The following is a 23,629-nucleotide window of genomic DNA, read 5'->3' as shown; positions in this document are numbered from 1 at the left end:
GTGGGGTGGGGTGGGGGAGGACTGGATGAAGAAAGTCAAAAGGTACAAACTTCTAGCTTTAAGATAGGTATTAGAGATGTACAGAATTATAAATATAATCAACACTGCTGAATGTTACAGATGAAAGTTGTTAAGAGAGCAAATTATAAGAGTTCTTATCACAAGAAAAAAAATTTTCCCATTTCTTTAATTCTATGTCTATATGGGATGAAGGATGCTCACTAAACCTGCTGTGATAACCACTTTAATGATGTATGTAAATTAAAGCATTATGCTATACACTGAACACTTATCCAGTGTTGTAGGTCAAGGAAGGAGACAGGGAGAGAAAGAAAGAGAGAGAGAGAAAGAAAAAGAAAGAGAGAGGGAGGGTTGGAAGAAGAAAAAGGGTAGATAAACTATGTTTATAGATTGGAAGACTAAATACAGAATTGCAAAAATCCTAGAACATATTCATCAAACTTGAAAAAAGGGATGGTGAGACAACTTAATTGTCCAATTTCAAGATGGTGTTATACTAGCATAAAGGTTTAGCAAATAGATTAATGGAACAGAATAAAGTCCTCAGAAATAGAATCAATAGCATTATGGTGCTGGGACAATTCAATAGAGGAAAGTTAAGTCCTTTCATCAAATGACAAAAATTAATAGATATCCATTTGGGAAAAAAACTGAACCTTCACCCTTATCTCAGAAGATGTGTAATAACAGATCCTGGATCTTACTGTAAAACTTAAGCTGATAAATTCAGTATACAGAATGAATTAAGAACTTCTATTAAGTGATATGAACAAAAACCAAAAGAATATAGTGACAGACTACAATATTGTTTCCAATTATTCACTTCTCTCTCTATAGGAGGATTTTACTTCCTTGCCATTTACACCAGTGTTGGCCATTTGATCTGCTGTGGCCAATGAAAGATGAATAGAAATGAGCATGACATTTCTGAACCAAAGCTTTGAGAGTCATCATGTAATAGCTGCTCTTTTTTTCAATACCACAAGACCCAGGCAGTAGCTTCTCCTTCAACCTGGCTCAGAATGAAGACATGAAGCAAATCTGAGCAGATCTGTACCTGACATGTAACTGAATAAAAAATGTTTGTTGTCCAGAAAACTACTAGAGCTAATCAATGAATATTGTAAAGTTGCAGGATATAAAATTAACACACAGAAATCCCTTGCATTCCTATACACTAACAATGAGAAAATAGAAAGAGAAATGAAGGAAACAATACCATTCACCATTGCAACAAAAAGAATAAAATACTTAGGAGTATATCTACCTAAAGAAACAAAAGACCTATACATAGAAAACTATAAAACACTGATGAAAGAAATCAAAGAGGACACAAACAGATGGAGAAACATACTGTGTTCATGGATTGGAAGAATCAATATTGTCAAAATGGCTATACTACCCAAAGCAATCTATAGATTCAATGCAATCCCTATCAAGCTACCAACGGTATTCTTCACAGGACTAGAACAAATAATTTCACAATTTGTATGGAAATACAGAAAATCTTGAATAGCCAAAGCAATCTTGAGAAAGAAGAATGGAACTGGAGGAATCAACCTACCTGACTCCAGACTCTACTACAAAGCCACAGTCATCAAGACAGTATGGTACTGGCACAAAGACAGAAATATAGATCAATGGAACAGAATAGAAAGCCCAGAGATAAATCCATGAACCTATGGACACCTTATCTTTGACAAAGGAGGCAAAGACATACAATGGAAAAAAGACAACCTCTTTAACAAGTGGTGCTGGGAAAGCTGGTCAACCACTTGCAAAAGAATGAAACTAGAACACTTTCTAACACCATACACAAAAATAAACTCAAAATGGATTAAAGGTCTAAATGTAAGACCAGAAACTAGAAAACTCCTAGAGGAGAACATAGGCAAAACACTCTCCGACATAAATCACAGCAGGATCCTCTATGACCCACCTCCCAGAATATTGGAAATAAAAGCAAAAATAAACAAATGGGACCTAATGAAACTTAAAAGCTTTTGCACAACAAAGGAAACTATAAGTAAGGTGAAAAGACAGCCCTCAGACTGGGAGAAAATAATAGCAAATGAAGCAACAGACAAAGGATTAATCTCAAAAATATACAAGCAACTCCTGAAGCTCAATTCCAGAAAAATAAATGACCCAATCAAAAAAATGGGCCAAAGAACTAAACAGATATTTCTCCAAAGAAGACATACAGATGGCTAACAAACACATGAAAAGATGCTCAACATCACTCATTATCAGAGAAATGCAAATCAAAACCACAATGAGGTACCATTACACACCAGTCAGGATGGCTGCTATCCAAAAGTCTACAAGCAATAAATGCTGGAGAGGGTGTGGAGAAAAGGGAACCCTCTTACACTGTTGGTGGGAATGCAAACTTGTACAGCCACTATGGAGAACAGTGTGCAGATTTCTTAAAAAAACTGTAATTAGAACTGCCATATGACCCAGCAATCCCACTTCTGGGCATACACGCCGAGGAAACCAGATCTGAAAGAGACACGTGCACCCCAATGTTCATTGCAGCACTGTTTATAATAGCCAGGACACAGAAGCAACCTAGATGCCCATCAGCAGACGAATGGATAGGGAAGCTGTGGTACATATACACCATGGAATATTACTCAGCCATTAAAAAGAATTCATTTGAATCAGCTCTAATGAGATGGATGAAACTGGAGCCCATTATACAGAGTGAAGTAAGCCAGAAAGATAAAGACCAATACAGTATACTAATGCATATATATGGAATTTAGAAAGATGGTAATAATAACCCTATATGCAAAACAGAAAAAGAGACACAGATGTACAGAACAGAATTTTGGACTCTGTGGGAGAAGGCGAGGGTGGGATGTTTCGAGAGAACAGCATCGAAACATGTATATTATCTAGGGTGAAACAGATCACCAGCTCAGGCTGGATGCATGAGACAAGTGCTTGGGCCTGGTGCACTGGGAAGACCCAGAGGGGTCGGGTAGAGAGGGAGGTGGGAGGGGGGATCGGGAGGGGGAATACATGTAAATCCATGGCTGATTCATGTCAATGTGTGACAAAAACCACTACAATATTGTAAAGTAATTAGCTTCCAACTAATAAAAATTAATGGAGAAAAAAAAAAGCTTGTTTTTATAAACCACTTAAATTCTGCAGTGATTTGTTTTTATAGCATAATTTGGTGCGAGCTATTATAGGACTGTATCAACAATTCACAGTAAACCCCAAAAACCTAAAAACATGGCTAAAACAGACAAAGTTTATTTTTATCACGTAACTATAAATCAGGAAGGATTTAAAAGTAGCCCAAAGCTCTTATATAACCTATAAACTATATAATGTCATCAATGTCCTGAGCTCCCCCAATTTTATACTCCGCCATTTTTAGCTTGTAGGCTTCATCCTCATGGTCGTAAAATGGCTGCAACAGTTCCAGACTGTACCTTTGTTAAATCTCATTAGGCTGATCTAGATCACACAGCTATCAGTAACTTCAAGGAGAACTGGAGAATAGTTTTCACCTTTTAAAGTTTCCATAGTTGAACCAGGAAGAAAGAAAAGATTTAAAAATAAAGATTAGGTCAACATACATAAAGTGTGGGTCACAGATGCCACTTCTACTTATCAGACTAGTAGAAGAGACTGGAAATGAACTGAAGTGCTTATTTATTACTGGTGGGAAGTATAATTTGAAACAATAATTTCATTGTTTTAAAGTATTTGTTCATGTTGAAAATGAATGTATCATCGGCCTGGAAAACCTACTCCTATATATATATATATATATTCTTATATAATCTTATAATCTCTATATATTCTTATATAATATATATTTACTTTTATATTTAAAGGAGACATAATAAGGCCAATTTATTTCTTTTAATAAACTGAAAATGTGTGTGTTAGTCGCTACAGTCATGTCCAACTCTTTGAGACTCTATGGATTGTAGTCTGCCAGGCTTCTCTCTCCATGGGATGCTCCATGCAAGAATACTGGGGTGGGCTACCATGCCTTTCTCCAGGGACTCTTCCCAACCCAGGGACTCTTCCCAATCCAGGGATCAAACCCACACCTCCTGCATTATAAGCAGATGCTTTACCCAATGAGCCATCAGGGAAGCCGAGACTTAAAAGTATCAGAGTATATTTATGTATGAAAGGTAATTCTATGGAATTTTTATTTCCATAAATAAATAAATACACACACACACACACACACACACACACAAACACATTCAGCATGTATATGTGTGTTTGTACCAGGTTATGATAATGTTACTTCTTACTGTGGGTTATGGTTTTAAAAAACTAACAGATATTGTCTTAGGATAACTCCTGACAGGTACACAAAGAGATCTGTACACTTAGGCTTATTTTGTAATTATTTATAATAGGAGGGCTTGGCAACCAGCAGACTCTACTGTACCATAAAACTGGCTGAGTGGTTTCATTGTGATCCCAACTGTACAATGTTTAGGTCTGTTCTTTTAGGCTAAACAGAAGAAGGAAGCTGGGGTAGATCTGACCAGTTAGTATGTATACTCCCACCTAAGCCCATTTCCAGAATGATACACACCCTCAGCGGGCTGTCCCTGTGCTTCTAGCACACTTTGTTCAGATAGCATACATCACGTTTTCTTCCAAACAGAAGAGGAGCTGAGATGCACAGAAGGCACCGGTCTGGACAAGTTTACTCCACATAAAATTTTTCAAGCTCTGCTATTTTAGTCACATCCGTCACTTCTTCCTTCATAGCTACCTGTACCTCCAATTTTTATATTTTTGGGGTTGCTTTAGCATTACTCAGCTTTTTTGTTTTCTTTCACAACTGTAGAATTAGGTTTGAATTTTGCTTAATCATTTAGCTTTGCTAAATCCGTTGTTTTTGTAATTTTTTTGAAGTTTTTCATCTGCTGTTGTCTCCTCTACTGTTCTTTTTTACTTTAACGTAAAAGTCTGACGTAAGTTATGACATACATTCATATTGTTGTGTAACCATCACCAATTTCCATCTCCAGACTTTTTCACTTCTCCCACACTCAAAGTCTGTCCCCAGTTCGCCCTCTCTTCAGCTCCTGGCAACCACCATTCTATTTTCTCTTTCTCTAAAGTTTGTGCTTTTAAAAATTCAATTTTCCAAAATGGAGATTGATCTCCTTCATTCAGTTCTAGGACAAATTCTGTGATCATCTTTGCCTCTTCATTCCTCTGTTCTCCCTTTCCAGAATTCCTGTTGTCTGGATAGTGGATGTCTTAGCTAGATCTAATTTTTTTAATCTTCCTCTCAACTTCTATCTCTTTACCTTTTTCTTCTACTTTTAGAAAAATTTCCTTAATTTTATCTTCCAACTATTCTACTGTATTTAAATTTTAGCTACTATGTTTTAAATTCTGAGCTCTTTCTTGTCATCTGGTTGTTCCTTTTCCTATAATATCCTATTCTGGGATCAAGGATATAACATCTTGTCTCTAGGAAGATATTAAAGTATTTTCAAAAAACTTTTGTAGATTTAACATAGAGATGTCAATTCTCCTGAAATTATAGAGTTAATACAATCACAATCAAAATCCTAGCAGGAATTTTCACAGATATAGACAAGCTGAATCTAAATTTTATATGGAAAGGTAGAGAAACTATAGAGTAATTAAAAACAAATTTTCAAAGAAGAATAAAGTTGGGGAAAATATCAATTGATTTCAAGACTTAAAAGCTACATTGATAAAGACAGTGTGGTACTGGCAAAGAAACAGACATATAGATTCATGGAAGAAAAAAAAGACTCCAGAAATATATCCATACAAAAAAATTCACTTTTGACAAAGGTGCAAAAGCAATTCAATAGACAAAGAGTTTCGTTTCTAAAAACAAATGGTGTTGGAATAACCAGACACCCATTTGAAAAAAGGGGAAAAAAAAAAAAAAAAAAAACCAGAACCAGGACCAAAGGTGCAAGAACAACTTACTCTTTTAACTAAAAATGGTTCATGGATCTAAAGACAGAACGATAAAACTTTAAGAAGAAACCACAGGAGAATTAATACATTTTTATATTGGGTTCTACTTCCTTTTTCTAAGTGAAAGACTATTTTAAAATCAGGCTTTTCTGAGGACAGCAAAATTCTTCTATTGTTAAGTAACTACAGCCCTCAATGTAAGAAGGACATTTGTTTAGAATCTGGGGACATTCTATTCTTTTCCTGTTCCTCAAGGCTGTCCCACTGACTGAATCTAATATAGGGTAAGATATGCTATTACAAAAGAGATTTCAAAAGAAAGTGAACCTATCTCATAGGTACTGTACAGTACATAATTGCATTAAAGATGAAAGATACAATTTCTAATGTTCTTTGTGCTTAATGTCAAACATTAAGAAAAGTCTGGCAAACACTGTGTGATCCATGGCCAGGTCTACAAAGGTATCTTCTCATGATGAATAACTTATAGTTTAGAGTACTACTCTACCCAAACACTCTACCACAAGCTGTTCTAATAACAAAGGGTATTTCTCCCTTTAATCCTTTGAACAAAATGTACTAAACAAAAAGCTAAGGAAGAGATGTAAGCTGAAAGGAAATATCCACAGTGTACTGTGGTGGTGTTGCTATTAAGTCAAATGACATTGATTAACAGTAAAGACAAATTCTAAAAGAAGATTGAACAAAGTCTTCACAACATGATTTTTTAACTTGCTGATTTTACAAGACAGTTGTATTTCTTTAAAGATCAAGATTCTACAAATGCTTTCCTCCATTACATTCCAATTTATTTGTATTATCTGGCAGGTGTTCCATCATTCTCTGGTAAAAAACAATTCAATTTTTCTGGAGAAAAATTCCACCACAAGCAGGACATGTTTAGATAAGGCTGGCTCTACTCCCAATTAAGTTCAGCTCAGTCGCTCAGTCGTGTCTGACTCTTTGCGACCCCATGGACTGCAACACGCCAGGCCTCCCTGTCCATCACCAAGTGGCGGAGTTTACTCAAACTCATGTCCATTGAGTCAGTGATGCCATCCAGCCATCTCATCTTCTGCTGTCCCCTTCTCCTCCTGCCCCTAATCCCTCCCAGCATCAGGGTCTTTTCCAATGAGTCAACTCTTTGCATGAGGTGGCCAAAGTATTGGAGTTTCAGCTTCAGCATCAGTCCTTCCAATGAATATTTGGACTTATTTTCTTTAGGATGGACTGGTTAGATCTCCTTGAAGTCCAAGGGACTCTCAAGAGTCTTCTCCAACATCACAGTTCAAAAGCATCCATTCTTCGGCACCCAGCTTGCTATATAGTCCAACTCTCACATCCATACATGACTACTGGGAAAACCATAGCCTTGACTAGATGGACCTTTGTTGGCAATGTTTCTGATTTTTAATATGCTGTTTAGGTTGGTCATAACTTTTCTTCCAAGGAGCAAGCGTCTTTTAATTTCATGGCTGGAGTCACCATCTGCAGTGATTTTGGACCAAAACATAAAGGCTCTCGGGGATTGCAAGATGGCAGAGGACTAGGTGGATGTGGAGTACATCTCTCTCCATGATACATCAGGAATACACCTTACGACACAGAAGTGCATGCAGAACACCAGCTGAGAGTGGAGAGGAGTACCTGACCAGCAGAAAAGAATATATAGAACCAAGTTCGATCGGTAGCGGGAGCGGAGAGCGGACCCCAGAGAGCCCTGAGCAGCCCCACCGCCGCCGCCGGCCTAGTTACCATCACACCCCGGGAGGAGCCGCAGCTGCCGCAGCCGGCCCCAGTCACCATCACCGCAACCATGAGCAGCGAGGCCGAGACCCAGCAGCCGCCCGCCGCCCCCGCCCTCAGCGCTGCCGACACCAAGCCCGGCACGACGGGCAGCGGCGCAGGGAGCGGCGGCCCGGGCGGCCTCACATCGGCGGCGCCTGCCGGCGGGGACAAGAAGGTCATCGCAACGAAGGTTTTGGGAACAGTAAAATGGTTCAATGTAAGGAACGGATATGGTTTCATCAACAGGAATGACACCAAGGAAGATGTATTTGTACACCAGACTGCCATAAAGAAGAATAACCCCAGGAAGTACCTTCGCAGTGTAGGAGATGGAGAGACTGTGGAGTTTGATGTTGTTGAAGGAGAAAAGGGTGCGGAGGCAGCAAATGTTACAGGCCCTGGTGGAGTTCCAGTGCAAGGCAGTAAATACGCAGCAGACCGTAACCATTATAGGCGCTATCCACGTCGCAGGGGTCCTCCACGCAATTACCAGCAGAATTACCAGAATACACCTCAGTGTTCATGGCAGCACTATTTACAACAGTGCTCCCGAAGGCCAGGCCCAACAGCGCCGGCCCTACCGCAGGCGGAGGTTCCCACCTTACTACATGCGGAGACCCTATGGGCGTCGACCACAGTACTCCAACCCTCCTGTGCAGGGAGAAGTGATGGAGGGTGCTGACAACCAGGGTGCAGGAGAACAAGGTAGACCAGTGAGACAGAATATGTATCGGGGTTATAGACCACGATTCCGCAGGGGCCCTCCTCGCCAAAGACAGCCCAGAGAGGACGGCAATGAAGAAGATAAGGAAAATCAAGGAGATGAGACCCAAGGTCAGCAACCACCTCAACGTCGGTACCGCCGCAACTTCAATTACCGACGCAGACGCCCAGAAAACCCTAAACCACAAGATGGCAAAGAGACAAAAGCAGCCGATCCACCAGCTGAGAATTCGTCCGCTCCCGAGGCTGAGCAGGGCGGGGCTGAGTAAATGCCGGCTTACCATCTCTACCATCATCCGGTTTAGTCATCCAACAAGAAGAAATGAATATGAAATTCCAGCAATAAGAAATGAACAAAAGATTGGAGCTGAAGACCTTAAGTGCTTGCTTTTTGCCTGTTGACCAGATAACTAGAACTATCTGCATTATCTATGCAGCATGGGGTTTTTATTATTTTTACCTAAAGACGTCTCTTTTTGGTAATGACAAACGTGTTTTTTAGAAAAAAAAAAAAGCCTGTTTTTTCTCAATACACCTTTAAAGGTTTTTAAATTGTTTCATATCTGGTCAAGTTGAGATTTTTAAGAACCTCATTTTTAATTTGTAATAAAAGTTTACAGCTTGATTTTTTCAAAAAAAAAGTCAACAAACTGCAAGCACCTGTTAATAAAGGTCTTAATTAATTGTTAAAAAAAAAAAAAAAAAGAATATATAGAATCACGCAAAACTCAGTCGGACAAAGGAACTAGAGGGGGAAATGGGAGTAATAGTAGGACTGGACTGCCGTAGGCAGGTGGGGAAACTGAAGCAGGGGGCTGATCCCTACACTGGGCAATTGTCTGAGTCAGAGGAGAAACATTTAAGGATGAGAGGGAAACAGCTGATCTGTGGCAGCCTAAATGGAATGAGAGTCAGACAGTCCTTGCCACAGCCATATGTACCCTAGATGGCACAGTAACTGGGAGCTGGAGTTTAGGGATCGTGGAGCAATCCCAGGGCAAGGGCTGCTATTGACTGTGGAGAGAGATTGAGGGGATGTGAGGGAAGAGATTGTGGTGGGAAATGCCTGTGGAGGAAAGTCAGGCAGCCATGGAAGCAAGGCAATACTGCTGAGTCATGTGTAGGGGGTGGAAGCATCCCCACAGCCTCTCTCTCCCCACATGCCAGCATCAGCAGCTGAACAACAGAGACGCTGGCCCATCAAAAATCTGACCCACTGAACTACAGAGTAGGACTCCACTCAGGGTGCTCCTTTAAGTGCCTGATGTGCTGATCTACAGAGTAGGACCCCAGGCAGGGGCCCCTCCATGTGCCTGGTGGGCCGAACAACAGAGAAGGAACCCAGGCAAGAAGCCCTCTAAGTGCCTGAACGGGCAGAGCTGCAGAGAAAGACTGGCCAAAGAGGCCTTCTGATCGCCAGGTACAGGAGGCTCGAAAAAAGGCTCTGAGAGCGTCATAACTCCTGCGGCAGAGGCAGTCCGTGTCCTTGCACACGTGGCGCCACCAGGGTCCCGGGAAGCCAAGCAGCTGCACCACATTCACGCTCAACTCTCACGGGGGCAGGGCTGCCACAGGCAAAAAAAAGTCTTGTATCCACGCGCGCGCAGGGTTGCTTTGGTAGTGTCCGACTCATTATGACCCTGTGGACTGTGGCCTGCCAGGCTTCTCTGTCAGGGAGGCGGGTTCTCCAGGCAAGAACACTGGAGCGTATTGGCCAGCACTGGCTGCCATGCCCTTCTAGGGCACTATATTTCCTGCTGCCCCAGCCGCCAGCTCCCCTGGGGACCTGGTGCTGCCGGAACCCCTGCGACCCAAGCAGCTGCCCCGCCTCCGCACAGGGCCCTCAGAGGGTCAGACCCAAGTCCTCCAGGGCAGCCTCAGGGGCAAACCCCAGGGGACGGCCCACATGCAGAGGTGGGAATAAAACCACAGGTGAAACCCAGGGGTGGTGTGACTAAGGAAGAAGACCCCAAACCTTCCCACCAGCTGTACAAATTAAATTCACACAATCAACTGGGCAGACTCTGCATCTGCGGAATATATAAAACGTCATTGAGAGCTCCCACAGAAGAAAACGCACTAGTTCTGACAGCTGTGGACATTGGAGGCAAGAACACACAAGAGTAGGACCAGATTAGAATCTGAGCTGCCCCCACGGCAGGTCCAGAGACCAGCACAGCATTGGGCATCCGAGGGGGGCAAGGAGGACTGTGACTCCCAGCGAGGGAAAGGACTCTGACAGCAGAGACTCAAGAAAAACATTATTATTATGATGTTTTGACTTCTGTAGATTTGTTTGGATATTTTTTTTCTTTTTTTCCCTGCTCTGTTCTAGTTGTCGATTTTATTGGCACTATGAAATCTAACTAAGCTTTTGAGCTTTCATTTTTCTTTTTTTTCTCAGTCGCGTTTTTTATTGTTGTTATAAACCTCTGCCTCTATATTGGGCTTCTGCAGTTCTGTGGAGTTGTTTTTCTTTTTTTTCTTTTCTCTTTTCTTAATTTTAATTTTTAATTTTTTAAGTCTATTATTATTTTCCCTACATTTATTCCTTTGTTTGCTTTTCCTACTGTTCTTTTCCCCTTGCAGTTAATCTTTAATGTACATAAATCTTCTTTACCTACCTCTATTTAAATTTGCATAGCTATTCTTCCTTTTCTTTCTTACCTTTAGTCTCAACATATTTGTTAGTTTTATTTTCATTGCTTTATGGATGGTAAAGTGTCTGCCTAAAATGCGGGAGACCCGGGTTCAATCCCTGGGTTGGGAAGATCTCCTGGAGAAGGAAATGGCAACCCACTCCAGTATTCTTGCCTGGAAAATCCCTTGGACGGTGGAAGCTGGTAGGCTATAGTCCATGGGATCACAAAGAGTCAGACATGACTGAGCGACTTCACTTTTGGCACCTTGCTTTAGTTTTGTTTTCCAGTTTGTGCTTTAGTTAGTTTTGTTCTGGTAGACATACCTTTTGGTTCCCTTTGTTCACCAGGTCAATCTACTGTACTATATTTTTGCTGGACTGTTTTGATTTTGCTTATGGGCATATATACATGTGTATATATTCAGTCACTTTTTATTGTTGTTATAAACCTCTGCATCTACCTTGGGCTTTTGCAGTTCTGTGGAGTTTTCCTTTTACTTCCTTTTTTCTTTCTTCTTCCGTTGTTTTTTTAAAAAATTTTTTTCTTTTTATAATTTTAACTTTTAATATTTTTAAACCTATTATATTTTTTCTACATTATTCCTTTGTTTGCCTTTCCTACTGTTCTTTTCCCCTTGCTGCTGCTGCTGATGAGGCTAAGTCGCTTCAGTTGTATCTGACTCTGTGCGACCCCACAGATGGCAGCCCAGCAGGCTCCTCTGTCCCTGGGACTCTCCAGGCAAGGAGTGGGTTGCCATTTTCTTCTCCTTTCCCCTTGAAGTTAATCTTTAATATACATAAACCTTCTTCATCTACTTCTATTTAACTTTGCATATCTAGTCTTTCTTTGTTTTCTTTCCTTTCCTCTCAACATATTTGTTAGTTTTGCTTTCATTGCTTTATTCCCTACTTGGCACCTTGCTTTAGTTTTGTTTTCCAGTTTGTGCTTTAGTTAGTTTTGTTCTTAACTGGTAAATATAATTTTTTATTTCCTTTGTTTGCCAGGTCAGTCTATTGTACTTTGTTTTTGTTGAACTGTTTTGACTTTGTGTATATGTATATATGTATATTCCATTATTTTAATTATTATTTGCCTGATTTTGTAACTGCCATTTGTCTGGGGTTCATCTTTGGTTTCTTGTTTTGGGATGTTTGCTTTAATCTCACTTAATGCCATAACAAACCACTTGTGGAGTCTTCATTCCTGACCATAGATCAAGCCTTGAGCCTTTGGAGTAGGAGCACTGACACCAAGACTCTAGACTACCAGAGAACCAACTCTAGGGAGTATCAAATAGTGAGAACTCACACATAGGAAACCACTTGAATACAAGACCCGGCATCACCCAACCACCAATAGCACCCTGTCCAGGATGCCTCATCTAAACAACAAACAAAACAAAAAAACAACCCAATCATCAGCAGACAGGATTACCACCTCATTCAGCCTTGCCCACCAAAGGAAAAACAAACAAAAAAACTCAGCAGAAATTTCACCCTATTTGAAGCTTACAGAAACCACTAGACCAACCTTTGAAGGGCAGAAACCAAGAGGAAGAAAGAATTCAACCTTGAAGCCTGGGAATAGCAGACCTCAAACACAAAAAGTTTAAAAATAAAAAAGGGCAGAGAAATACTACACAAATGAAGGAACAAACTAAAAACACAGAAGTCCAAATAAATGAAGAGAAACAGGTGAACCACCTGAAAAAGAATTCAGAATAATGATAGTAAAGATGATCAAAAACCTTGAAAACAATGGAGAAAATGCAAGAATCAATTAACAAAGACCTAGAAGAATTAAAGAATAAACATGCAGAGACTAAACAACAGAATTACTGAAATTAAAACTACTCTAGAAGGAATCAATAGCAGAATATCTTAAGCAGAACGAATCACTGAGCTGGAAGATAAAATAGTGGAAATAACTTCTGAAGAGCAGAATAAAGTAAAAAGAATGAAAAGGATTGAGGATAGTCTCAGAGACCTCTGGGACAATATCAAATGCACCAACATTCGAATTATAGGGGTCCCAGAAGAAGAGAAAAAGAAAGGGTATGAGAAAATTTTTGAAGAGATTATAGGTGAACATTTCCCCAACACGGAAAAGGAAATAGTCAATCAAGTCCAAGAGGCACAAAGAGTCCCACACAGGATAAACCCAAGGAGAAACACACCAAGACACATACTAATCAAACTAAAAAAAGAGTAAACACAAAGAAAGAATATTAAAAGTAGCAAGGGAGAAGCAACATATAACATATAAGGGAAACCCCATATGCTTAACAGCTGATCTTTCAGCAGAAACTCTGCAGGCCAGAAAGGAATGGCTGGATATATTTAAAGTACTGAAAGGGAAAAATCTAAAACCAAGATACTGTACCTGGCAAGGATCTCATTCAAAACTGATGGACAAATCAAAAGCTTTTCAGACAAGCAAAAGTTAAGAGAATTCAGTACCACCAAACCAGCTTTACAACAAATGTTAAATGGACTTATATGGTCAAGAAATACAAGAGAAGAAAAAAGATCTACAAAATCAACCCCAAACAATTAGGAAAATGCCAATACAAACATATACATCAATAATTAATTTAACTGCAAATGGATTAAATGCTCTAACCAAAAGACAGACTGGCTGAATGGATGCAAAAACACGACCCGTATACATGCTGTCTACAAGAAACCCACTTTAGACCTCAAGACACATGTAGACTGACAGTGAGAGGATGGAAAAATATATTCCATGCAAATGTAAGCAAAAGAAAGCTGGAGTAGCAATCCTCATATCAGACAAAATAGACCTTAAACTAAAGAAGATTATAAGAGATAAGGAAGGACACTACATAATGATCAAGGGATCAAGCCAAGAGGAAGACTTAACAATTGTGAATATCTATGCACCCAGCATAGGAGCACCTCAATACATAAGGCAAACACTGACAGAAAAGGAGAGACTGACAGTAACACAATAATAGTAGGAGACTGACACCCCCCTCACACCAATGGACAGATCATCAAAACAGAAAATAAGGAAACACAAGTCTTAAATGATACATTAGATGAGAGGGATCTCACTGACATCTTCAGGACATTCTATCCAAATGCAGAATACACTTTCTTCTCAAGTGCACATGGAACATTCTCCAGGATAGACCACATCCTGGGTCACAAATCAAACCTCAGTAAATTTAAGAAAACTGAAATCGTATCAAGCATCTTCTCCAACCACAACGCTTTGAGACTAGATATCAATTACAAGGAAAAAAAAAAACTGTAAGAAACACAAACACATGATTAAACAATGCCTTTCTAAATAACCAACAGGTTACCGAAGAAATCAAAAGGGAAATAAAAAAATTTCTAGAAAGAAATGACAATGAAAACACAACTCAAAACCTATGGGATGCAGCAAAAGCAGTCCTAAGAGGGAAGTTTACAGCAATGCAATCCTACCTCAAGAAACAAGAAAAACATCAAATAGACAACCTAACTTTACACCTAAAACAACTGGAAAAAGAAGATAAAAAAAAAACCCAGACGCTGTAGGTTAACTCCTGAGCTCAGGCCACCCTGTCCCACCCCACCCCACCCACCCCCAACCCCCCAAGAGATGAGCGATGCCCAAGACCCGGCCACAGTCCCTGGAGCTGGCACCCAGGTGAAGCTGAGGGGCTGGAGCCGTCAAGGTGAGGGTGATGAGTCTTCCCACCTCCGCAGACACCAGGAGCTCCAGGCCTTCCTCCACCTTCTGGAGCACAGTTCCCTCCAGGATTTCCTCTCCAAAGATCCCTGTTTCCAGATTTCAGACAAGTACCTCCTGTCCATGGTGCTGGTCTACTTCCGGCGTGCCAACCTGCAGCTCAGCGAGTACACCCACAGCAATCTGTTCCTGGCACTGTACCTTGCAAATGACATGGAGGAAGACCTAGAGGACCCCAAAAGCGTGATTTTTCTGTGGGCCCTGGGCCAAGATTGGCGTCATCAAGTGTCAGACTTCCTGCATCAGAGGGACAAGCTATGGGCACGGATGGGCTTCAGGCTGTTGTGAGACGCCAGAGCTGCGAGGAGGTCATGGCCAAGGAGCCGACGCACTGGGCCTGGACTCGGGAGCGACACCCCCACCATGGCAGGGCTCAGAGGAGCTTTCCAAAGGCCCAGATCCCCCTCCCCGGGGGCCCCGGCCTCTCGCCACCCCACTGTTCTCTTTGTGCCTTGCCCCCTCATCACAGGCTCTGCTGCCCCCGCCCCCGCTTGCCTGTCTTATCCAAGTGCCTTTCCTACAATGCTGAGTGGCAGCGCCCTTCATCCCAAGCTTGGCCCTGGAGTAGGGGCTTCCTCATTGTCCTGCCCACCCAGCTGCCGCTGGAGCCAGGCACCTACACCCTCCACATCTTCTCTAAGCTGCTGCTGTGCCCTAGGCGCTGACACTCGCAGGGTGAAGAACAGTCCTTCTGCTTGCCTGCTGGCCCAGTGCTCTACTGACTGTGGCCCCTACAGCCTCCTGTCTTCTTGGCCTCAGGCTGGCAGGGCTGCCCATGCCTCCTGCCCCTTCCTCCCAACCTGCAACTTGTACCCACTCTGACCTGACTCCTCTAATAAATTCATGCCCACAGGACACCGGCTGTGCTTAGGCCCTGGTCTGGGTCCTTCACCCAGGGTGGGGGTAGGGAGGGAGTTTTGGGGAGAGGGGGGTCTGCCAGATTTAGGTACCAGTGGTTGCGACCCCTGAGCACAGGCCCTGTAATAGCCCTCCCTTCCCACTGGCGACCAGTCATCCCACTGTTTCTCCTCTTTAACATCTTAGTGGATGCTGAGACCTACATAGAGCCCACAGAACTGAATGAGATGAGCTATATGCAGTCTTTAGAGGGCCTGGGACCTACTGGACCAAAAAGCGCTCCAAAGGAAAATGGCTCTATAGTCAGTCTAGAAATGCCTACAGGGTGAGGTCTTTTTCAGAATGAGCCTTGGTCCTTGCTCTGGGCTGCAGTTGCCTCTTGTGACCCCATGAACTGTAGCCCACCAGGCTCCTCTGTCCATGAGATTTCCCAGGCAAGAATACTGGAGTGGGTGGCCATATCCTTCTCCAGGGGATCTTCCCAACGCAGGGATTGAATCCAGGTCTCCTGCATTGCAGGGACTGTTTCCCGACTGAGCCACCAGAGAAGCCCATATAGTGTGATGAACTATATCAAGTTTGCCCATGCTCGGGTGGTGTGGTGAGGAACAGGATTTTTGGAAAGACCATCTAGAGTAGTGATTAAGACTTGGTCTTTGGTGCCAGACAGCTTAAGTTCAAACTCCAGGCTTCTGTATGACTTTAGCACAATAGATTTAATCTCCTCTACTGCCTTATCTGTAAAATGAGTATTACACTAAGGAGGATACTGTTTGAGATTTGGATGAGATAATACTAGAAGGGTTTAGAACTAGATCTCAAGAAAGGAGCTCAGATGTGGATGTTATCAGTAGAGAAAGGTTAAAGGGGAGTGTATCTGGAACAGAAAGAAGACAGAGATGTCTAAGGGGTCAGGTGGCAGAGGAATCTAAATGTAATTCCCCTCCGTCCTCTCTGAGTGGCTCCCAAGAAGCATGGGGGTGAAGCCTGGAGGCTGCAGACATTAGAAGCCAAGACAAGGACTGTAAAGTATTTTTAAGAGTTTTTCAAATAGATAATATATTCACATGTATGTTTTAAATTTTGAACCAAGAGTCACCTCCTGCCCCTGACTACCAGCCACCTGGTTCTCCTTTCTGGAAACAATGGAAGTGATCATTTATGTCCATCCAGAGAAAGAATCTAAATATATGTAGCCAAATGTATAATAAAAATATACAAATTAAAAAAAAAAAAAAAAACCAAAATTAGTAGAAGGAAAGAAATCATACAGATCCAAGCAGAAATAAATGAAAAAAGAAATGAAAGGAACAATAGTAAAGATTAATAAAACTAAAGCTGGTTCTTTGAAAAGATAAAATTGACACACCTTTAGCCAGACTCATCAAGAAAAACAGAGAGACTAATCAAATCAACAAAATTAGAAATGAAAAAGGAGAGGTTACAACAGACAATGCAGAAATACAAAGGATTATAAGAGACTATTATGAACAACTATCTGGCAATAAAATGGGTAACCTGGAAGAAATGGACAGATTCTTAGAAAGTTCAATCTTCCAAGACTGAGCCAGGAAGAAGCAGAATTTATGAACAACCCAATTACAAGCACTGAAATTGAAGCTTTGATCAAAAATCTCCCCAAAAACAAAAGCCCAGTACTAGATGGCTTCACAGGACAATTCTACTGAACACTTAGAGAAGAGTTAATGCCTATCCTTCTAAAACTATTTCAAAAAATTGCAAAGGAAGGATCACTTCCAAACTCATTCTACAAGGCCACCATCACCCTGATATCAAAACCAGACAAAGACAACACAAAAAAAAGAAAACTACATGCCCAAATCACTGATAAACATAGAGGCAAAAATCCTCAACAAAATTTTAGCAAACAGAATTCAGCAACACATCAAAAAGCTCATATACCATGATCAACTTGGGTTTATTCCAGGAATGCAAGGATTCTTCAATATACGCAAATCAATCAATGTGATATACCATATTAACAAACTGAAAGATAAAAACCATATGATCATCTCAACAGATGCAGAAAAAGCCTTTGACAATATTCAGCACCCATTTATGACTAAAACCCTTCAAAAATGGGCATAGAAGGAACCTACCTCAACGTAGTAAAGGCATATATGATAAGCCTACAGCAAACATTATTCTCAATGGTGAAAAACTGAATGCATTCCCCCTAAGATCAGGAACAAGACAAGGGTGTCCACTTTCACCACTATTATTCAACACAGTTCTGGAAGTCCTAGCTACAGCAATCAGAGAAGTAAAAGAAATAAAAGGAATCCAGATTGGAAAAGGAGAAGTAACGCTCTCACTGTTTGCAGATGACATGACAGTGTACATAGAAAACCCTAAAGATAGTATCAGAAAACTACCAGAGCTAATCAGTGAATTTAGCAAAGTTGCAGGATACAAAATCAATACACAGAAATCACTTGTATTTCTATTTACTAACAATGAACAATCAGAAAGAGAAATTAAGGAATCAATCCCATTCACCATTGCAGCAAAAAGAATCCTAAATATCCTAAAAAGAATTCCTAAATATCTAGGAATAAACTTACCTAAGGAGACAAAAGAACTGTACACAGAAAATTATAAGACACTAATGAAAGAGATCAAAGATGACATAAACAGATGGAGAGATACTCCACATTCCTGGGTAGGAAGAAGCAATATTGTGAAAATGACTCTACTACCAAATGCAATCTACAGATTCAATGTGATCCCTATCAAATTACCATTGGCATTTTTCACAGAACTACAACAAAAAATTTCACAATTCAGAGGGAAACACAGAAGACCCCGAACAGCCAAAGCAGTCTTGAGAAAGAAGAATGGAGCTGTAGGAATCAACCTTCCTGACTTCAGGTTATACTACAAAGCTACAGTCATCAAGATAGTATGGTACTGGCACAAAAACAGAAACACAGACCAATGGAACAAGATAGAAAGCCCAGAAATAAACCCATACACCTATGGGTACTTTATTTTTGACAAAGGAGGCAAGAATATACAATGGGGCAAAGATAGCCTCTTCAATAAATGGTGCTGGGAAAACTGGGACAGCTACATGTAAAAGAATGAAATTAGAACACTTCCTAACACTGTACACAAAGATAAACTCAAAATGGAGTAAAGACCTAAATGTAAGACCAGAAACTATAAAACTCTCAGAGGAGAACATAGGCAGAACACTTGATGACATAAATCAAAGCCAAGATCCTCTACGACCCACCTCCTAGAGTAACGGAAATAAAAACAAAAGTAAACAAGTGGGACCTGATTAAACTTAAAAGCTTTTGCACAGCAAAGGAAACTATAAGCAAGGTGAAGAGACAGCCCTTGGAATGGGAGAAAATAATAGCAAATGAAACAGCTGACAAAGGATTAATTTCCAAAATATACAAGTAGCTCATACAACTCAATACCAAGAAAACAAACAAACCAATCAAAAAGTGGGGAAAAGACCTAAACAAACATTTCTCCTAAAAAGACATACAGATGGCTAACAAACACGTGAGAAGATGCTCAACATCGCTCATTATTAGAGAAATGCAAATCAAAACCACACTGAGATATCACCTCACACGGGTCAGAATGGCCATCATCAAGAAGTCTACAAACAGGAAATGCTGGAGAGGGTGTGGAGAAAAAGGAAGGCTCTTGCACTGTTGGTGGGAATGTAAATTGATATAGCCACTATAGAAGATGGTATGGAGATTCCTTAAAAAACTAGGAATAAAACCACCATATGACCCAGCAATCCCACTCCTAGACATATACCCTGAGGAAACCAGGGTTGAAAAATACACATGTATCTCATTGTTCATTGCAGCACTATTTACAATAGCTAGAACATGGAAGCAATCTAGATGTCCATCGACAGATGAATGGATAAGGTAATTGTGGTACATATACACAATGGAATATTACTCAGCCATAAAAAGGAATGCATTTGAATCAGTTCTGATGAGGTGGATGAACCTAGAACCTATTATATAGAGAGAAGTGAGGCAGAAAGAGAAAGATAAATATCATATTCAAATGCACATAAATGGAATCTAGAAAAATGGTTCTGAAGAATTTATCTACAGGGCAGCAGTGGAGAAATAGACATAGAGAACAGACTTATGGACATGGGGAGAGGGGAGGAGAGGGTGAGATGTATGGAAAGAGAAACATGGAAACTTACATTACTGTATGTAAAATAGCTAGCCACTGGGAATTTGCTGTGTGGCTCAGGAAACTCAAACAGGGGCTCTATCAACCTAGAGGGGTGGGATGGGAGGGAGATGGAGGGAGGTTCAGGAGGGAGGGGACATATGTATACCTGTGGCTGATTCATGTTGAGGTTTGAAAGAAAACAACAAAATTCTGTAAAGCAATTATTCTTCAATTAAAAAAATAATTTAAAAAAAAATAATAAAGGTTCTACTCTAGTGGTAAGCATAAGGCCCAAATCTGGCTAACCCATGTTTTTTATTCTCCTATCCACAGTGAATGGTTCGTGCAAAGTGGACCACTGACTTAATTCTAAGGCTTTTGTTGGAGGGACCAAGAAAGAAGTGTTTCCTTCTGCATCTGAACAAAGAATGTGTAAGTCATTGTGTTTTGTATCACGTATTTCCCCCATTACCACTGGCCCACAGCTATCTGGACTAAGGATGAACATCTGACCCAAAGTGAAACTTCTAGCAAGCCAGCAGCCTATTACAAGGTCTGGTTCAAGAATTCTACTTAAAAGCAGGTCCTATACTAGATAGTAACTAATTTAACCAAATCCTCTCTTTTACAGAATTTGAAGGTATTGAGAGAGAGGGAAAACATGAATTAACTGCACTTTCATACTTCATTATTTCTCCTCAACCCTCCACAATTCTTCCCTGCAAAGACTTATCTGCTCAGGACCTACCCTTTTCTCATGAACAAAACAAGCATATGGAAGGAATGCAAGCACATGGAAGGAATTCCTTCATCTTCTCACAGTCAGGTTTATAAACCAACTTGCATTCATTTTTTTCTTCTCTTCCTGTTAGAATGAAAGTGCATGCATCGCTTTCAAAGCAAAGGTAAATGACCTACTTATGCTATGAATTCCTTGCTTTTTAAACAGTTTCTTCTTTTCCAAAAACTATACTCTTTCGTTTACCTTATCCCATTCCTAGGCCAGTAGTTCCCCAGAATCGAGGGATGATATATGCCCTGATCACCTATCAACATGAAAACATGATCATTATTTTCCACTTTAAAAAATCTCCTCCTTAAAGGATGGTCTTCTCAATAATGCTTGGTCAATGACATCTACATAGAGAAAAAAAGAAAAAAAGCAATCTTGAAATCTACCTAAAACCTCACACAAAACTGAAATTCCAAATGAATGGCAAATCAAAATGTGAAAGACAAAACAGTAATTCTTTCAGAAAAAAACTGGGAGGGAACACATTTATAACTAGGCGAAGTAGAGATACTTTAAACAGGATATGCTAACATTAGTTTATTTCATGTATATATCACTGTCTTTTCCCCCATAATTGTTTCAAATCTCTGCATTTTTAAAGGATGTAATACATAATCAGGTTTTTTCCTCTGCCACAATCATTTCTCTCCCACTCTCTTCCAGAAAAACCACTACCTTGAAGTTGGTTTTTCTAAATATATGGAATAACCTAGCTATTCATCAGTAGAACAGATAAAATAAATGGTGGTTAGTCATACAATGGAATACTGTGTAGTAGCTAAAACATACCAAAAAATCTACACAATCATTATCTAAAGAAACTTTTTTTTAGTCCAATCAAAATGTAAATTTGTGGCTAAGTATAGTTTTATACTTCTTTATATTTCCCACAGATAAGAGTGTCTGTATCTTCCAAATCCAAACTTAAGAGTCAGGTAGAACAATCTAAAGCCCAAATACGATACTTGAAAATACTTATCCTGGATTTTCTGACAGGTGTTCAGCGTACCCAAAAGCAACAGAGCAACTGAATGAAAGAGTAAACAATCTGTATCTAATCATAGTAAAAAAAAAAAAAAAAAAAAATCTGTATCTAATCTATCTACTGTGTTGATTATAAGAATAGCTATCAGCTGGGACTCAGTTCATCATACATAAGCATTTCAGCAGCCTTTTTACACTAACTTCTAAACTGCTAGACAAAGTATGAAACTTAAAACTTCCTGCCCTCCTGATGATTTTTTCCATTTGCAAGGAGCCCAACTGGTGTAATATTTCTGATCTTTGTCTACTCCGGGATATAAACAAATCTGGAGAGAAGGCAGGACCCAGCAGGGCCCCTGCCCCTGGCCAGCCTTGTCCAGACCTTCCTGGCCTCCGGGGGTACTGCCTCACGAATGGGGCAGGCTGCGGGGAGTGTGTCCAGACATGCCCGGGCGCCTCCCCAGGCTCACCCCCGCTAGCGCCTTTCCCCTGGGCGACTGGATATGCTTACTGTTTTTACCTCTCAACTTGCAGAACTCAGGGAAGAAACAGAAATACTTCCAAACGTCACTCAACAAAACATTAAGAATCTTAAAGAAGGTGAGAAACATAAACTTTACCCCTTTTAACAAAGGATCATTAGCACTGATCTTCACTGATAATGAAATTTCCGAAAATGACTACAAAATTACATTATATAAACATAAAAACTATAAAGAATAAAATTCCAATTGATGGATTCACTTTTCTGTTCCTTGACAAAATGTAACTTATAGGCTTAATATTGTAAATTTCAAATAATGCTATTAATGAAACTAACAACTCAAACAATTCATGTACAGAAGTCAACTGAAAAAAACGCCAGAAGCCTCGGTCTATAAGGAAGAGCTCATGAAAACACCTAGTCAAAAAAAGAAAGAAAGAAAAAACACCTAGTCTTATGGTTCAACCTATACTACAATCCCACCTGCATTTTATAGTAAAGAAACACAGGCTTTGGGAGTTTAATTATTTGGGGAAGGCCTTATGGTACATTTAGAAAATTCTGAAGACAAACTTCAGTTTGAATCCTGGCTCTGACACTTACTAGCTTACAAGCTACTTAAAATTTTTGAGATTTTTTTTCTCCCATATGTAAAATAGATAATTAAGCCTCCATTGCTGGGCTATTATAAAACAGAGTGACAAAGTATATAAAATACATTCAATATTTGCTAAATACTAGGTATTCAGCAAATGTACCTGGAGGAGGAAATGGCAATCCACTCCAGTATTCTTGCCTGGGAAATCCCATGGACAGAGGAGCCTGGTGGGCTACATAGTCCACAGGGTTGCAGTGAGATGGACATGACTGGGTCACTGAGCATGCATGCACTGTATAATGTAGCCATCACCATCATCATTACTGACTTGCCTAGAATCACACAGCTATATCTAGTTCCAAAAACTTTTTTCCTTCTTTAAAAATGCTTAATAAAATTTTGTACAGAGTATAAAAACTGGAAAATACATAGAAAAAGATAAAGAAGAAAATTAAAAGATCACTATTAACCTTAAACCCTGTAATAAAATGTACAGAGCCTTCTTTTAAGTCCAGAACTGGATGGATCATGATGTAAGAAAAGGTGAAATTCTTTCTTTGGCAGTTAATTTTTACCATGAGCATTTCCTCATTTGATGAACACATAATTTTGATATGGAACATAGATAATTGGGCTTCCCAAGAGGTACTAGTGGTAAAGAACCCACCTGCCAATGCAGAAGACATAAGAGACACAGGTTCGATGCCTAGGTTGGGAAGATTCTCTGAAGAAGGGCATAGCAACCCACTCGGTATTCTTGCCCGGAGAATCCCATGGACGGAGGAGCCTGACAGGCTACAGTCCACAGGGTCGCAAAGAACTGG

General features: G+C 40.3%; 2 protein-coding genes and 1 pseudogene across 7 annotated transcripts in view; 2 read left to right on the top strand and 1 right to left on the bottom strand.

Moving 5' to 3' along the window:
• The window catches only part of ANKIB1 (ankyrin repeat and IBR domain containing 1), a 150,099-nt gene that overhangs the window by 108,603 nt on the left and 17,867 nt on the right, over positions 1-23,629 (bottom strand). The window lies entirely within an intron of this gene.
• LOC122674508 lies at positions 7,660-9,183 on the top strand (annotated as a pseudogene). Its single transcript, XR_006334984.1, has one exon. The product of XR_006334984.1 is annotated as a Y-box-binding protein 1-like (transcript).
• Positions 14,743-15,565, top strand: LOC122674677 (speedy protein C-like). Its single transcript, XM_043873198.1, is given in 2 exon segments — positions 14,743-15,177; positions 15,180-15,565. Coding segments are annotated over 2 exon segments (813 nt in total). The 5' UTR covers positions 14,743-14,750.

The sequence above is a fragment of the Cervus elaphus genome, chromosome 18 (assembly GCF_910594005.1).
Source record: "Cervus elaphus chromosome 18, mCerEla1.1, whole genome shotgun sequence".
NCBI classification, from domain to species: domain Eukaryota; kingdom Metazoa; phylum Chordata; class Mammalia; order Artiodactyla; family Cervidae; genus Cervus; species Cervus elaphus.
The sequence above is the reverse complement of the archived record's forward strand: the minus strand, read 5'-3'. Positions and strand labels throughout refer to the sequence as shown.